At 44.0% G+C, this 16843-nt stretch overlaps 6 protein-coding genes and 1 long non-coding RNA gene across 7 annotated transcripts; 4 read left to right on the top strand and 3 right to left on the bottom strand.

Annotated features, from left to right (window-relative positions):
- Positions 1-76: 76 nt before the first annotated feature.
- On the bottom strand, positions 77-3588 carry LOC132798073 (PHD finger protein 12). Its single transcript, XM_060809795.1, has 5 exons — positions 3422-3588; positions 3078-3268; positions 2293-3016; positions 639-2212; positions 77-522 (listed from the first exon to the last, which is right to left on the bottom strand). The coding sequence occupies exons 1-5, from the start codon at positions 3467-3469 to the stop codon at positions 336-338; spliced, it is 2724 nt and encodes a 907-aa protein (XP_060665778.1). The 5' UTR covers positions 3470-3588; the 3' UTR covers positions 77-335.
- An 89-nt stretch (positions 3589-3677) lies between these two features.
- LOC132798081 (uncharacterized) lies at positions 3678-4344 on the top strand. The gene has a single exon (XM_060809804.1). The coding sequence runs from the start codon at positions 3818-3820 to the stop codon at positions 4262-4264; it is 447 nt and encodes a 148-aa protein (XP_060665787.1). The 5' UTR covers positions 3678-3817; the 3' UTR covers positions 4265-4344.
- Positions 4345-4572: 228 nt separating this feature from the next.
- On the top strand, positions 4573-6000 carry LOC132798078 (uncharacterized). Its single transcript, XM_060809801.1, has 2 exons — positions 4573-5065; positions 5285-6000. The coding sequence occupies exons 1-2, from the start codon at positions 4737-4739 to the stop codon at positions 5898-5900; spliced, it is 945 nt and encodes a 314-aa protein (XP_060665784.1). The 5' UTR covers positions 4573-4736; the 3' UTR covers positions 5901-6000.
- LOC132798076 (mitochondrial ribonuclease P catalytic subunit) lies at positions 4669-7760 on the bottom strand. The gene is made up of 2 exons (XM_060809799.1): positions 6416-7760; positions 4669-6353 (listed from the first exon to the last, which is right to left on the bottom strand). Exons 1-2 carry the CDS (start codon positions 7672-7674, stop codon positions 6011-6013), a joined length of 1602 nt encoding a protein of 533 aa, XP_060665782.1. The 5' UTR covers positions 7675-7760; the 3' UTR covers positions 4669-6010.
- Positions 7761-8148: 388 nt separating this feature from the next.
- Positions 8149-9247, top strand: LOC132798080 (DNL-type zinc finger protein). Its single transcript, XM_060809803.1, has one exon. The coding sequence runs from the start codon at positions 8349-8351 to the stop codon at positions 8913-8915; it is 567 nt and encodes a 188-aa protein (XP_060665786.1). The 5' UTR covers positions 8149-8348; the 3' UTR covers positions 8916-9247.
- A 381-nt stretch (positions 9248-9628) lies between these two features.
- Positions 9629-10542, top strand: LOC132798083 (uncharacterized). Its single transcript, XR_009633889.1, has 2 exons — positions 9629-10130; positions 10230-10542. It is a non-coding gene; the product is annotated as an uncharacterized LOC132798083 (long non-coding RNA).
- A 1525-nt stretch (positions 10543-12067) lies between these two features.
- Positions 12068-16734, bottom strand: LOC132798074 (uncharacterized). Its single transcript, XM_060809796.1, has 4 exons — positions 16332-16734; positions 15371-16283; positions 14942-15298; positions 12068-14146 (listed from the first exon to the last, which is right to left on the bottom strand). Exons 2-4 carry the CDS (start codon positions 16244-16246, stop codon positions 13013-13015), a joined length of 2367 nt encoding a protein of 788 aa, XP_060665779.1. The 5' UTR covers positions 16247-16283; positions 16332-16734; the 3' UTR covers positions 12068-13012.
- Between the last annotated feature and the right edge of the window lie 109 nt (positions 16735-16843).

The following is a 16843-nucleotide window of genomic DNA, read 5'->3' as shown; positions in this document are numbered from 1 at the left end:
CTACAGACGAATGAGAAAGAAACGGGGACTTAAATGTGGATGATACCTTTAGAAATTAAAAAATATGTAATAAAAAAATGTTCAATATAACTCAAAATAGTAATGTTGGTTCGCATTCGCTCTTTCTCACTCGCTCACGCTTGCTCTCTCTCTTCAATTGACGCCAGGCGTTCTGAGAGCGCGTCCTTAACTCTATGGGCAGGAGGGGACTGGGTATGTTGGAATTTTACATTCCTCTGGTTTGTGTGGAGATGCCGCTGATTGTGCCGCATTCACTGAGATTGGTGCTTCCTGCTTCGATTCCTAAGTTCCGCTGCTCCTGCTTCCTTCTGCATTCACTTGGCATTGCTGACTCGCAAATTCATCACATCGATTGGCGGCACAGAGAAAACAAAAGCTAGGCACCCGAAGCGCAACAGGCTACCATGGGCAAGCACTGCGGATCCCTCCCAGGCGCCAGGCACGATTGGAGCATTGGGTGCAATTTGGCAGCGGCAGGCTGGTTTTAAAATTGGTGCCAATCTGCAGAGTGAACAAAATTGCATTGCAGTTAGAGTGATAATGCACTGCTGTAAGTTATCGATAACATGCACACACACATTTGGTGGCATTTTTGAAAATATTTGACAGATGCTTACTTGTTATGCGTTTCCCTTTTGGGGTCATACTGGCGCTGAATGTTTCGCCGCTTGTCAAGCAGATCATCGACACGCCGCTTGAGCTCCGCATCATCGGCACGCATCCGCTTGCCGCCATGCGTTGGCGCATACTCCGTTAAATCGCATATGTACAACTGGCCATTGACCTCGGTGCCAAACTCAGAGTAATTGATCAGCTCAAACGATTTGGAGAACTCGTCATAAAAGATGATGGCATGCTGCGGCGATATGCGTGCACAATATCCAATTGCCGACAGATCAACAGTTTCGGTGTGGGCCAACGTTGTCGACGGCGTATAGTGTCCGCCGTAGCCAATGTAAAGGGATCGATAGCGCATAAACAGCGACTGCTCCAACCCCAGTGGACTGAACCAGCGGCTGTCCTCCAGCATATCGCCCAGTGGCGTCAGAACTGCACGCGCTCGCACTTTGCACCGCAGGAGCTTTAGCTGAAGCCGCGTGGCCAGCTCGTAGGCCTTCTCTGTGTCGCTGCGCTGGCGCGGTACATAATTCTCGGCAGCGGCATCAGCGGCCGCAATGGCAGCGGCTGTGGCGAGCGCTGGATGCAGCGCCATCATGGGATCTTCGTCGGCACCATTGCTGTTCTTTTGTGCCAGTATTGAGGATGTTTCGCTGGTGAAGAGCAGCGAGAAGCGACGCATATCCTCTGGCGCCAGATCGCCTTGCAGTGCTGTACACTGTGGATTGCCATTCGCGGTGGTTGTCGTCATCGTCGCCGTTGCCAACTGACGCAAACGTCGCGCTGCTGTTCGATTCTTGTACTGGGTAACAATCTCGGGATGCTCGACGACTAGCTGCTGCAAGCGTTGATGGGCCAACTGCTTAATGATGTCAACGTCCAGATGACACAGATCGGCGTCAATGATACCCGCTGATGATGATGCCTTGCAATCATCTTCATCCTCCTCGTAACTCAGATCCAGATTGCTGCAATTATTTTTGGGTTTTTGTGTCGGCTCTAGAGCAACTGTAGTTTGCATTGGGCAATCATTCTGATCGCTAGTCGCGTGCTCATCCGCTTCCGTCTTGTTATCAGCTGCATTGACTGTGACAGGAGCAGCAACATTTCTATTACTTTGACCATCAGCGTCGGCATCGGCATCGCTGTCGCTTAAATTTGCATCGCCATCCAAGTCCACATTGCTGCCATATTCACGTTGTATCTCGCGAAATTTGGCACGTGCGCAGCGCAATGCTTCCAGATCCTTGATCAGCGATTCAGTGACGCTTTCCTTCGAGATATCCTCCACAGTCGTGGGCAATTGTTTGCGACGCTTGACGCGATCATAGCGCAGCGTTTGGCGCATCGATGGCAACAGCGCTGGCGGATGCTCGTAATGATAGCGCACTATGGATGGGACCTCTATATGGGCACGACTGCGCATATCTAGCTTGACGCGGAACGGCGGATGCTGGGTGTTGACACGGCGAAAGAACTCCATTTTGACATTCTCATGGTCCAGCGGCTGATGGAAGCGATTCCACAAGCGCACGCGCTCCGTCGCTGAAATGCTGTTGGTCATGTTGGCATCCTAAACGTATACGAAATACTTGCAATTAACACGGGAGTGCATTTACTACTTGCTCTCTGATCTAGTGAAGTGGAACTTACAATAAAATTCTCGACATGATTGGGGCACATCCACAGGCCAGCGGGCAAGGCGGTCAACGGCGGATCGAGGCAATCCTGATGATAATACAGCGGACAATAGTCACACGATATGAGCGGCGCTCGCTTGCAGCTTCGTGTACAATAGAAGCAGGTTTTGGCGGGCAATGGGACCAGCCCTTGGGAGTCCAATTCGAATGGCTTCGAGTTGCGTCGCTGATTGCCAGGTTTGGTGCGATGCCCCCCGTTGCCATGTCCACCGTTGCCAGTGCCTCCCCCACCGCCACTGGCGGCGCCACCACCTTGTGGTTGTTGCACTGGCTGCACTTTGCCATTGCCCGGGAACTGTGTGTGTAGCTCCAACTCCGGTGGCAACGAGAATTGCTGCGGATTCAGCATGCTTGCGGCGCGTATGACGTCGTCCAATGGCGTCGGTTTCTTATTGGGATCGAGGGCACGCTGTATGGCCAGCGGCATCTTGGACAGCAGCTTCTCGGTGCTGTTGCGTTCGCTGTTGCTGCGCTTGCGTAAGTTGCGGATCTTGAGCGGAATGGACTCTAGTTCACCGGATGACGGCGTATTGGCGCGCGATCCGCTGCCTGCCGATGGCACTCGCTCCACGGAGCTGGCTTTGGAGGAGCAGGCCGGCTGCGACACTTTGGCCATGCGACAACTGTGACACAACCACTGGCCACTTGGTATGTCCTCCTCATTTAATGGTGGATCACTGTGAATGACAGATAAGACAAGTTAAGGCCGCACATCAATTGGACGGTCTAGACACTTACTGGCATTGCAGATGAAAGCTGGATGGGCAGCGATCGCAGCACAATAGATTGCCGCCTTCCTCACAGGCATCACACAAATCATGGTTATGTCCGCGTCCTGGACGCCTATAATATGGATGCTTTGTGTTGCCGCTTCGCTGCACCAGTTTCTCGTCCTCGTTCGGCGGCGGCTTGATCAATATCTTAATTTGCTACATGGGTGAGGTGGGAAGGGAAAGCACAGTTCGATTCAACACATTATGTGTCTGTTTCTGTATCTGCTGAAATCTGCGGAATCTCTCTGATTCTCTGCATCCCGAATGTGAAGCTGAGAAAATGCGAGATAGTAGGCAGTTGATACGCACCTCCATTATGCTCAGCGAACCAATTGGATCCTGGTCAGCCTTTGACATCTTGCTAGCGTTTTTTCGTTTTCTCCTTTTCTCGTTAACACACCAACCAAATTTGTTTTAGCTTGAAGTTGGAACCAAAACCAATCACAGCGTTGTATTTGTCGCAGTGTGACCGCACATCCCATTTTAAAACATACCGCAAACGGCGCTCAGTATTTTGCAATCGTGATAAGGGGCACACTTTTAAGCTGCTTTCACTGTTGATATTTGTTGAATCGATAAACGACCACACTCGGTGAAGAACATATAAACACAACAAAACATACCTGCTGCGCATATATTTGGCAATTAATTGAAATTATATTAAAAAGGCAAATTCGTTGCAAAGAAGCAGTGTTAACGCTAGCAATGTTTTCGATATTTGGCAAACGCAAGCCAGCCGAGACACCTACTGAGGAGGCTATACAGGGCCCATCGGATGCGCCCAGACAAAGCAACGGTGATGATTTCATATTTGTGGAACGCAAAACTGACACCGAACCCATCTCCTCTCCCATTGGCGGTGTCAGCGGCATGATGTATCCACCCATGCCACAATCAGCATTTGGGCCCATGCCATACCCGCCAGCACCCGCGCTGGGCCCCAAACCAGGTGCAGCACAAAATGTACCAGTAAACTATCTTCAAGACATACCATTTGAGCTGTCGCCCCAGTTATCGAGTAAGGATGGTTTTAATGGTACACAGTCGCAAATCGATCACATTTTGGCGCTCTTGACTCGTCAAATATCTATTGATGGCCTTGCAGATGAATACACCTTCAGCCTGGAGCGTTCGGTGCAAAACGAGTGTTAGCTGCATTGAATAAATGTAAATCTAACTATACATACACTTTATAACATATTATAGAATAAATTTAGACCTGTTGCGAATGACCAGTTACTTTCATTCAGTTTCAGTTCTTTCATGGCACCTCTTTCAGAGCGATAGGCAATCTTTACTTTCTGATTACTATGTACCATTAGCTTTGGCTGCTCAACAACAGATGCCGCCAGAATCATTTTCATATTTACAATTTGGGATTTGTTATTCGAAATCTAAGTTGCCTTTGCCTTTTCAACTTATACTTCCTAAAGTCAAGCTAACGAAAAGCTCAGTATTAATTTGTCGTTCGACGTAGAAAGTTAAAATTTCCTGTTCTCTCTCATAGTTTATTATAAATCCATAAAGATCCAAATAAATTTTTTTCATTCGAATCGTATAAGTTGTTTTTCCGGTTGTATATAAAATTTCAAGTGGTTGAAACGTAAGGCGCGTTGAAATTGCAATGGCCAGCTCAAATGTGTCCGATTGGGATGAGGCGCTGCCCACATCATCGACCGAAGAGGAGGAGGAAGAGGATCCCGACTACTGCAGCCCGGAGAATCGCAAGAAGCGGCAGGAGGAAAATGTCTCCAAGTTGCAGTCATATGTGCGACGCATGGCCTACCAGCCGGCCCTGCCGCCCAAGGCACGTGCCTATGATGTGGCACTGTCGCAGCCCAAGCGTCTCACCTTGGAGGCCAATTACGAACAGTTCAAGGACTATTATGATCCCAAGCTACGTGCGAAGCGCATTAAGCGCATGCTGGGCAAATATAATGCAATCACCACTGAGTAAGTGTTTAGAATTGGTTCGTGTCTTCGATAAAGAAATCCATTTGTGTCTTAGTTTAACTAAATTAAATGTACGTTCTTGTGATTCACAATATTAAACAGTTTGAATGGTGTTCTTTAAAAAAAGTACATACATAGGTGCTTGATCAATTTAAACCTATTTTCTATTTGCTCGCTCCAAATCAAATGCAATTAGTAATTGGGACTATTCCATTTTAGGCAACTCGAGGATGTGCTCAAGAGCACAAAACGAAAGGAGCGCCGAAAGGAGGATTTCCTGAAGCGCAAGCAAGAGCTCTACTACAACATGCTCACCAAGATGGAGCGCCAGTGTCGCACCCAGTATCTTAATGTGCTGATCAAGAAGTTTGCCAAGTTCATCGCCCATCTGGCAACAACAATGCGAATACCGCCACAACTGGTCGATCCATATGCACGCATGCAACGCGGCATCTTCTGCAACATACTGTTGGCTATTGGGGTGCAGCCCACATCGCAATCGGCCATTTACTATACCAGTCAGGATGCCATCGAGTACGATGTGTGCCATCGCTTGGCCCATGCGTTGCTCAGTCTGATCATTAAGGCGCTGGACACGGCCGCCACAACCGAGTCTGCCAATGATCTCACCAAATCAGCAGCAGGAACGACTTCAGCAGCAGCTCCTTCAACGCAATCGCAATCCGCTGATATGGACTTTAAGATGGACAACTACATAAAAGAGCGTCTGATGTGCGCCGCCAAGAAGAAGATACGAAATGAGCAGCGTCGCAAGAGATTGTCCACATTCAACTACGATGCCTTCCACAAGTGTTCGCGCCTCGACTGCGAGTGAATCCAAATCCCTTTCCTTATCATTTTTGTTTTTTCTTTTTAGTTTTCCGCATTTTTTTCTCCCAACAATAACAAGCAAAACAGCAAATGTAAAATCCAAACAGTGCATATTTAGTTGGTAGCAGCAAGCTTGACGCAGAGCCATCTTTGTGGCACCTCAAAGCGATCGCTGGGATTGGCCGTGTAGCTCTCAATGCATGGCACATGCCACACACCCTTGTCCAGCTTATGGGTGCTAAGCAGATACCGTATCGGCTCCTTTACCACGATCTTTCCCATAGGCTGCGTTTGGGTAGCTAGTGAATATTGATGCTCCTGTTGCCAGCGACGAAACGTGGACTTCAACTCGTTGCCCAACAGAAAGGCGTGACTGCGCATCAGATCACGCGAGAAGAAGTCTGTGTCCTGGCCACTGTGCAGTGTAGCGTACAGCAAGAACGGATCGTCTTGAGAGCTGCAAGACAACGGAAGGGATTAATGGATAAATTCGTAGGAAACATGGGGGCAAACACTTGCATATTGCTGGTTAGGAAGACGCAGGCATTGCTTTGGATGTATTGCATGGCCGGCTTTGACCAACTGCGCATATGCTGTCGGCCCAGCACCAAGACACGCTTCCGTCGCTCCTTGAAATACCGCACTACGGTGGCCAAGAGTTGTGCCAGCTGTGGTGGCGGCTTCTTGTTGCCCGTGGAATAGGCAACGTTCAACCCATCGATGACACAATCGTAGGGCGCCGTTTGCTCCACATAGCGCTTGAAGCGCTCCACTTCAGCAGGCGTTGACTTCTGGAATATGTCGTTGCGTATGAGCACCTTGTCCAGAAACGCATCGCGCAGACTGGCAAACTCCGCCTCACTGATGGCCACATGTTCCAAGTGTTGTTGGCAGGCGGCACATTTCCCCAGGCGCTCCAAATGCGTCGACGTTACCTGCAGCTGCTGCGGCATCTGCTGGGCGAGATTGAGCAGCTGTTGCGCCACCTTATCAGTGATGAGAATGTTGTGCTTGCCCAGAAAGTGCAATAGTCGATCCACCTGGAGCGCGAAGCCTGCCACATCGCGTGCACTGCTTTCAAGCTGCGCCACATACACTTCGCATTTGGGCAGCTTGCGCTGCTCTAGCATCTCCTCCAGCAATCGCCAAGCGAGCTCCGGCTGCGAGCAGGTGAACGCCTTGGCAGCCACGGCGCTGTACGCCGACACAGTGGGTGTGCTTGTCACCTTCATCATCTGTAGAAAGTGCACAGCACGTTGCCAATGCTCCGTGGTGGCCACCAGACCATAAATCAAATTTTCACAGCTGCTGGCGTCGAGGATCTCATGGCTGCCTTGCAGCCTATCACAGATCTGCATAATCTCAGACTGCTCCTTATCGCTGAGCATACGCAGCTGGTGGGCAGAATGGTAAACGCGCAACAGGCGGCCTAATGTCGCGGCATTGGGTTCGATTTCGCTAGTCTCTAGATAGCGCAGATAGCTCTTAGCTAGCGGCAACTGTTCGCCGCTGGCGCACATGCCCAGTATGACGGCATCGACATTATGTGCGCTGATATATTTATTCCTGCCACTCAGTACACTCCTCACGTGCTGCCATTCCGCGTTGCTAAGAGCTTCGCTTCTCACGAAATATTCAGACTTTAGTTGCTCTAGCTGATCCGATTGCACGGCGCCTAGTTGGGGGCGTCGCTTGTGCGCGCTGGCAAGGAATCGATGTGGTGGCAATCCTCTGATGCAGCTGTGCTGAAGCTGGCATAGTAAGCGTAATTTGTACATAACTATGGCATTTGTTTTGCTATTTTCTCACTTGTTGCCGGTTCGGTTGGGCAATCGATTACCGATTGGTTTGTCGGCGACTAATTCGATAGCTGTCAATTTGTGATCGTTTTTACACATAAATAAATGACGCTAAATGTTTATTTGCATTTTAATGGCATTATCGGCATTTTAATTGTGACACATACATACATATTTTACAATAAAAAGGGGACTAGGGAACAAAAATGTTGATGCTATTTACATGCGTACTATCAAAAATGAATTATTCAATATTTCAGAATACACATTAAATTGTTATTAAACATGATTTTACTTAATAATATTACTTAATTATATTAATATATGTACATATGTATAATATTGTAAGTCGATAACAATTGTTCCCAAACAACTCAACATGTTGAATAGTTTGCGTTTGCTTGTTCCAGTTCAATTGAACTAAGTTCCGAGCTAAACAGTTCACATGAACAGTGTTGTCGGTGGCTGGAGTGAACTGCGTACAACGTAGTTGTAAACACACAATATTTTTTGTTTGTTAGTAAGTTCCCAAAAATTCGCACGTGTGGTTCAATTTTGTTGTGTGTGTTCGAGTGCACTTGCAACATAAACAAACGCACATATACATACATCCGTAACCCAAGATCCGATCATCGTTATTATGCCGATGTAAAATGAATGCATTGCGTAATATATTCACGTCGCGTACGCTAAACTATCTCCGTCAAAATGGCCAGAACGCCATCATCAATGCTACACAGCAGCCGGCGACGGTGCCGCTGCCCGATGCCGATGCGGAGCAAGCGCTGAAGGATGCGCTGCGTACTCCACCGCTCTCAATACCACGCTCCATACTCGATGCTTGTCGCTTCACGGCCATTCCGGCTATTGGCGGAAATGCGGGCGGAGCAGCTAAGCCATCGGGCTCGTTGTCGCCCACAACGTTGAAGCGTTTTCGACGCATGCAACGCCGCATGGAACTGGTGTATCTGTGTAAGCTGTGCAACACACGCAATACGAAAATCATCAGCGAGGAGGCGTTTACCAGTGGGGTCGTCATCTTGCAGTGCGATGGTTGTGCCGTCGATCATCTGATCAAGGATAATCTCGGACTTTTCGCCAACGAAGACAACAATAGCACCAGCAGCGGCAGCAGCAGCATGGATATTGAGCAATTGCTGGCGAAGCGGAATGCGCGCGTGCGGATCATCAAAGTGAATGAGCATGGCGAACTCATTTAGTGTTTCCATCTAGTCAGTCGAGGATTTTGTAATTGACTGGTAACGGGTGACTGGTGATAATAATCGTGGCCGTGACAGTGACGCAGTGTCGTCGTGTCACGAAGCAAAGCCCAGCACTTGGAGCAGTCAGAAAATCCCCACAACAATGCTTAACTCTTGTTTTGGTTTTGTTTTTGTATATAATACACATTGTATGAGAGCCGTTGGCTAAATATATAAAAATTTGTTAATGCTGGTCAAACCTGCCCATGAGTAAAATTAAAAAATAAATAAATAAAAAAAATCGCAAAAAAAGCAAATCGAACAACAACAATAATCGAATCATCGACTTTCATTTATTGCAATCTTATCGGTTCATTCAGCCCGAATTCTGATTAATGTGTTTACCAGCATTTGGAAATTCGTGGTATCGCTAAAAATAAGCCCAACAGACATTGACAGAGAACTTTAAGCGTATCGTCAAATGCGAAACGAGCACGCGCCAATCACATTGCCATTTTCTGTTTCATATCTAGGTGCTGTAGCTATGGCTGTTTATTTGCCAAACACACACACACCCTTCCATTCGAGCATACAGTGTACGTCGATTATGTGCAACGACGGTCGGGCAGAAACATAATATATGAGCATATATAAAAAAAGTTCAATATGTTTCTTTTCGCAGAAAGCGAATACTTGCAGCATGCAAATTGGAACAATTGAAATGCATTCGATCGATTGTAAGCTGCCAACTAGCCCTAGCATTTTAATTGATTGGCAGTAAGCGATTTAGTTTGCATGCACTTATAGCGAGTGTTGACTGTGGCAAAAACAGATCTTTCTACGTATATTGCGTACGTAGTATCTCTATCTCTAGAGCGTGCCAGAACGCAAAAACAACGAGTCATTCTGAGTGGGATGGGTTGTGTTGGGAGGTGCTGCTTGCTTCGCTAATCAAAAATGTTGGCAAAATATACATATGTATGTATGTACATATACACACTCAAAGTCCGATAATATTTAGATTTGCTAATTACCCAGACGGCAGACGCAAATGAATAACAACAAAATTTAGTCACTTCTGATTGACGTGCTTGTGCGAAACGTAGCCTAAAACAAATACTAAATGGCTGGATCGTAGGTAAAACTGGAAGCAAGCAGTGCACTCTGCCTTGCTTTCGTGCAAATTAGGCCGTGCACTGCTTTACATGCCTGATCAACTTGACATTCATTAACGTGAGAGCGTAGCCTAGTTGAGTCTAGACTTTTCAAATAAACATCAAACGAGCGTATTAAATGCTATCTCTAATGCTTTCGTCATCTTTATCAACACAGCACCCCAATCAACAAAAACTTCACTGGGGCTTGTCACGTAAAGTATTACTAATACCACGCATTGTCCCACAGTCCGGTAAATTACTGGTATGAATCTTGAAACGCCTTTTGCTGCTGATAAGCAACGTATCGCGTCTATTCAATTCGTCATTCAACAAACACTCGAATTAGATCCAAAAAAAATATCTCTGTATTTATTGCTAGTGGGTTACCAAGTTATTAAACCAAATCTCAAGTACATTCTTAGTAATATATGTATATGTAGTTCATTTTAAATTAAACGACAGCGAGATTAAATAAAATTGTAGATTTATTTTCTTTTTATTTTATTGAAATTTACATGTGGTAGAGTTCGGCTCTAATGATAATCTCTGTGCGCGCTTTTTTATACCCTAGCTAGTTGCAAGTTACAATATATCTATGCCAACTGTGCCCAGATTTGTCTATTTTCATAGCACATACTTGCCAAGGGAATGATTGCGGTTAATTACTAAATTTGTTTTTAATACTACAAATTATTCGTATTAGTTTGTATAAAATCGGACTACTTTAACATATAGAAATGATCGAGTTGCTTGGAATTTAAATACTGATCGATCTTGAGATTTTCTTTTAGTTGAAATTATATATAGAATTGTTTTCATTCTGCAAGGGTATTGAATATTCGGCGTGCCGAAGATAGCTTCTCATTCTTGTTTTCATATTGCAATTGTTTGTTTGTTCGATTTTACCTTCTTCTTTTATTAATATACATAGTATGTATGCTATATTAATATTAATTTATGCAAATTTTGTATTTGCTTTTTTTGTTTAGATTTGTTTTGTTTATAGGGTGTTTTCTTTATTAGTAGCTTACGGAAGCGCACTTTGTTACGGCCTCTTACGACGAATTTGATGCGATTATATATTCATGTATAAATTTGTTTCTTAGATCTGCTGTTAACTATTTCACAATTGTTTGTTATTGTTGAAAACAAGAATTCAATACAACGAAATACACAAGTCTCCTATCAAACACACATGCACACACGCACGATAAGTTCACCACTTGCGTGTATATGTGTATGTGTGTGTGTTAAGTTAAGTTCTTAAAGCATAATGAGTAAGCGAAATGTAATCAAATACTTAAGTTTAGTATGGAGCTGCTGCAGTCATTTACATGTGCTTGTGTGTATGTAAGTGTTGTATATTTATATGCTGCCGTAGCTTTTACTTTTTGTTGACAATTGTGCTAAATGAACTTACAACTAAGGTGAATTTGTTTGCTTATCAAAAATATCCATCATTCTTCATAATGATGAACTTATACATTGTATGTGGTGTATTTGTATATGTGGGTATGTGTTTACGCTCTCCTACTCTCTTTTTGCATTCATTCATATCTGTTTATCGACATCGATTGGCGAAGAGCGGGCAACAAATGTGCACATCTCAAAATTATTTACATTAACGGAAGCGGTAACGATCAATGGATTTTGAAATGCAAAAAGCTTTGCGGAAAACTATTGAATATGAGAGCAAGAGAAGATTTGTTGCATTTCGATATGATGATTTGCAGCCACTTCCTGCTTGGCAATATTCTTTCATAAATTCCAGAAAGTAGCTCTACATACAATAACAGGCATTTAGTATATCCAGTGATGCAATAATAAGTACAATAAATGAACAAAACAAAATGAATTAGATTACAAATCAGCCCTAGTACTATGTTTACATTTTATCATCTAGTAATTATAGTTGAATTAGATGCTATAGAAGCAATTGGTTTAACAAGGCTGCCGCACTCGTGAAGGAAGGTTTCATGTTTATACTATTTATCATTTATAGCTGTTTGTATGTGTTTGTTGTGTGTGTAAGTAAATGTATTTTTCAGATTCAGTCGTTTATGTTATTTGTAAATTAAATTAACTAACATTGATGTGTGTTTTGTTGTTGTGTATGTTTTACAGTTGTGTTATTGTTATTCAAAGTGCAGAGCTTAGCAACTCTTCTTGATATTCTTGCTGTTGCGCTGTTACTCTTGTTATTATAATTAATATAATTATTATTGTTTGTTATTTCATTTTAATGGCCCTGCGCATGATTCGCGTTACAACTTCGCACTTTGCGTATTTAAATAAATATATAATTAATATGCATACATATTTGTTTTGGTTTTTTTCGTAGTTTGTAATTGTACAATAGAGAATACTTGTAAGAAATACTTGTTTCGTTTTCTTTTGACACTTATTAATCATTTAACTAGTGTTGTGGAATTGGAATGTGTGTGTTTGCCTCAATGTCAGTGAAGCACATTTTGGGGGGTATTATTCTGTTTTGTTTTGTCTTTAAACTCATAATAATAATCTAAATTGTTAACTAAAGTTACGCTTTTCATCTCTTTCGTTTTTTTCTTTCCTTTTTTTGCCACCAAATTGAGACGTTCAGCTGCTGTGCGAGCAAGACGGCAGATCTTTTCTTTTCTTTTTGTTTCTACATATATTGCATTCACGAATACAATAATCAGTAAATATAGTGCGTATGTGTAATGTTTATATCTACATATTAAAGTTCTTGGCTTAGTTACGGACAATTTTAGTTTGATTGTAAAATACTTAGAAGCTTAAGTACAGCTGTGTGAAATGTATACAACTCAAATACAACTTATAATAATCGTTAAAAAAAAAATATAAACATAGCTTGTGGATGTGTCATTCATTTCTTAGGGGTGGGGGAAATGCATAGCTGCAATAACTTAGATCTGTTGATTGATCTTCTTTACTATATATCAGCGGGTGGCTGGCTCACAGTGTGGTGCGACTGGAGCGACCACCGACGGCGCCGGTGCTGCCATTGGGACGATTGTGACGACGCTTGTGCAGGTAGAGGCCAGCGGCTTGGGCGAATGCCGAGCCGCATATTTGGCAAACGTAGCGCTTGACCTTGTCGTGTATCTGTTTGTGATTCTGTAGATTCTTGGTAGACTTGAAGCTCTTGCCGCAGATGTCGCACTTGAACTCCTCGTTGCTGTAGTGTTGCTTCAAGTGATCGAAGAGACTGTGACGCGAGACAAACGATTTACTACATTGCGGATAATCGCATTTGTAGCATCGCTCTCGCTCATCCTGATGCACCACCCGATGCGCATTTAAGTGTCCCGGCGATGCAAACGTGCGATGACAAACCTCGCAGGGGAATGGCTTCGATCCATCCCCGGCGAATAGTTCGTCGTCGTCGCCCACCAGGGAAACATCAGTAGCTCCGCTGCCAGCAGCATCTGCATCGCCGCTACCGCTATCGAGTATACTGTGATTCAGTGCCAATGTGGGCAGGAATAGCTCATCGTTGTGGCGTCTCAAATGCTCATCGTAATTGGACTTCTCGCGAAAACTGGCCGTGCACAACTCGCAATTATATTTGACTTCGTTGCCCGCGCCCAAATGCAGTTGCTTATGGTTCTCAAACTCTTCGCCTGTGTTGAACTGAATGCTGCACACATTGCAATAGTAACTGCCGCCCAGACTTGGCTGATGGCTGAGCATATGCAGATCGAGTTCCCGCAACGTTTGCACTATTTCGCCGCAATGTTCGCACTTGAATGGCGGAATGTCATCGTCCATGAAGTGCATTTGATCGTAGTAAATGTAATTCGGTATAAATTTTCGACCCATGCGTTCGGCGTTCAAACGTTCCATCTTCTGTTTGGAGTAATCAAAGCGCAACTGAGAGATACGTTTCGAGATTTGTATGGTGGTTACATCGATGAGCTGCTGCAATTCCATAGCCATTTGTTGCAGCCCCTCGCCGCGTCGCTCCTTGCTACGATAGTCGGGATCGAAGCGATTGTAGAAGCACTGATAGCGCTTAACCATAACGAGCAGTTTGGCGGTAGAGGTATCGTTCCATATGGCCGAAAAGCGTCGTCTGTATGAGGTTTCCTGTGCAGGAACAAATCGAAAGTGCATTAGAGAACAGGTATGGTTTTTTTTTTTTGCAATACCGTCTTATTTTAGAATACAAAGGCTACGTTTAAATTGCAGCACGATATCTGCTGTAACTTAGGCTATTTGTTAAAAGATTAGTCAGTCGAACAATGAGTTAGAATTAAGCATTTTGTATAACTACAAAGCTTGATCTGCATCTATGTTCCACTTCTTTGCAATAACATTGAAAACTACAACTGGTTCGTAGCTTTGCTAAGCACTGGTTCAAAAATATTCTATAGTTTGCTTAATTGAATTTAACTTTTTATTGAAAAAAAAAAAAAAATATAATTGGAAATTTAATAAACCATTTCGTAGCGCATGATCAAGTGTCGAAAATGATGTTCTATAAAAATTGCAACCTTCCAGCTCATAAATTAAAAGAACGTCTTACTATATATCAGCATTTGGTAGTGGATTAAATAGTAGTTGACTTTGCTAAACTCGCATCTCAACTCAATAGAAAGTTAATAAAAAAAAAACGTAGATTTACATTAAACTAAAGAATTCAATTCTATGTTACATAAAATTAGTAATAACTAACGCAATTTTTCCTTCTTATCTGTAACGCATAAAAGACTCGACTCGAAGATTCCAAATCCCCACCGTTGTTTAATCGCTGATATGTGTGCAGTTATATAATCCATCTCCAGCTCTAGCTCCAGTTCAAAACAAACAAGAAAGCGTATCCAATAGCAGTGTCTGGTACACAAAAATACTGATCGCTTCGTATTGATTTACGGAACTCACCTTGACAACGGCGTCGGACATTTTCGAGTTGTAACTGTAAAGTTCGTTAAGAAAATGCAGCTCCTTGAAATACCAGAGAGTGCTGATGTTCGTCTTCTCGAGAGCCATGCGATTGCATTCGCGCTTGTAAACAGTGCGCAGATTGTCCCATTTCCTTGTGATCGCATCCTTGGCCAGTGAGATGTTAAAGCGATTCTTAAACTCGAGCACAATCCAGTCGAGGAAGCGAGCGCGTTTCACGCGATCCCGGAACTGGGCATGACTGTGATCCCACAGAAAGGGATTGCGCTTGTAAGAGTGTATCAGGAATTGTATCATCTTGCGATCCTTGATGTGCATGGTCAGCTCCCGATCGCGCTACATTCAGAAAGCAAAGAACAGAGATTAATGTCTAGACAAATTAAAAGAGCCTTAAAGAGTACAACTTACGCCTAACAGAGATTCCTCCACCATTTCATCATAGCTGAGAAAATCAGATTCGCCACCAGCTGCACTGTTGTTGCCATGTCCTGCATTATAGCTGCTGGGATTGTAGTCAGGATACTCATTTGAATTGTCATTCAAATAGTTATGATCATATTCATCCATCGAATCATCGCCGTCGGCTGTTAGCGGCTCGTTCTTCACATCGACCACATTGGAGCCACTGCCGTGCCGTCCCAGGTATGGCGGTGGTCCAGCCAATTTCATGCGGGATCTGATGTTGGCCCTTGAGAGATCACTCTCGGGCAGAATTGCTTCGCTGTCGTCGTCCACATTATCAGTGTCATCGGCGGGCAGTAGATTATCGTCATTTACGGCATCATCATCGTTCCCGTTGTCATTATCGTGGTCGTTATCATTGTCGCTGCTGTCTAGCTCTTGCAGCTCCTGTTTGATGACCATTTGTGGCTCGAGCAGCGCAGTGTCCGCATCGGTCAAGTCTTCAATCTCATCAAACTGTTGCAATAAGCTGCTTCCATTGCCATAACCAAGTCGCCCTCCTACGCCGCTGCCGTCATCAACGTCGTCGCCATCACCATCAGCATCGTCTAGGCCTATGGACATAGGTTGGCCCAAGCCCAATCCCAACCCCAGGCCCAGTCTGTAGCCAGAGCTGCTGTTGCTGCGATGGGCTGCATCTTCGAGATGCACAGTTTGCATGTGACCGATGAATGCATCGAAGTAGAGAAACTTCTCGCTGCAGAAAATGCAGCGTAAGGCGAAATACTGAAAGTCCTCCGTGGCCGTCACAACGCCACAATCCTTTGTGCACTGTCGAAAAATCTCCTCATCATTTGTACGTGGATATGCCAACACACTCATTGTGCTCCCACCACGCTCCCACTTTTGCTAGAAATCTCTGTTGGCAATATGTTAGCTTGGCACACTGATTATCTTGGGAACTCACTGCACTGATTGAATTTTAGGTGATATTTTTCCTCTCCCCAATTAACAAAAAAAAAAAAAAAAAATTGTCGCCGAATTAGTTTCGTTTAGAGATGCGTGCTAAGCTACGTTTGCTTATCGATATCGTAGTATCGGGGTATCGGTGCCTTCCTTGATGATATAAATACAAATGTGTACATACATACATACACATGAACGTATGTATGTAGCGCTCCAAACAGACAACAAAATGAATTTCAACAAATATTTAAATAGAAACTTCTTTGCTTTGCCTCATTCTTCAATTGGGACTGGTAAGCTTCACATCACCACACACTGTCACAATAATACGAATTTGTTCATTTTGTAAATACTGCATAGACTTTAATATATTAATTAAATGTTATTACGAATAACAAGAAATGCAAACATGTTTTTATTTGAGACTGTCCACTCGATAATTTCGAGAGTGGCCGTGTTTACCACAATCGATAGTTCACGAGAATATCATAATAATTGTATTTAACTTGTATT

This window comes from Drosophila nasuta, unplaced genomic scaffold, assembly GCF_023558535.2.
Source record: "Drosophila nasuta strain 15112-1781.00 unplaced genomic scaffold, ASM2355853v1 ctg7_pilon_split, whole genome shotgun sequence".
Taxonomy (NCBI): Eukaryota; Metazoa; Arthropoda; class Insecta; order Diptera; family Drosophilidae; genus Drosophila; species Drosophila nasuta.
This window is presented reverse-complemented; position numbering and strand designations above follow the sequence as displayed.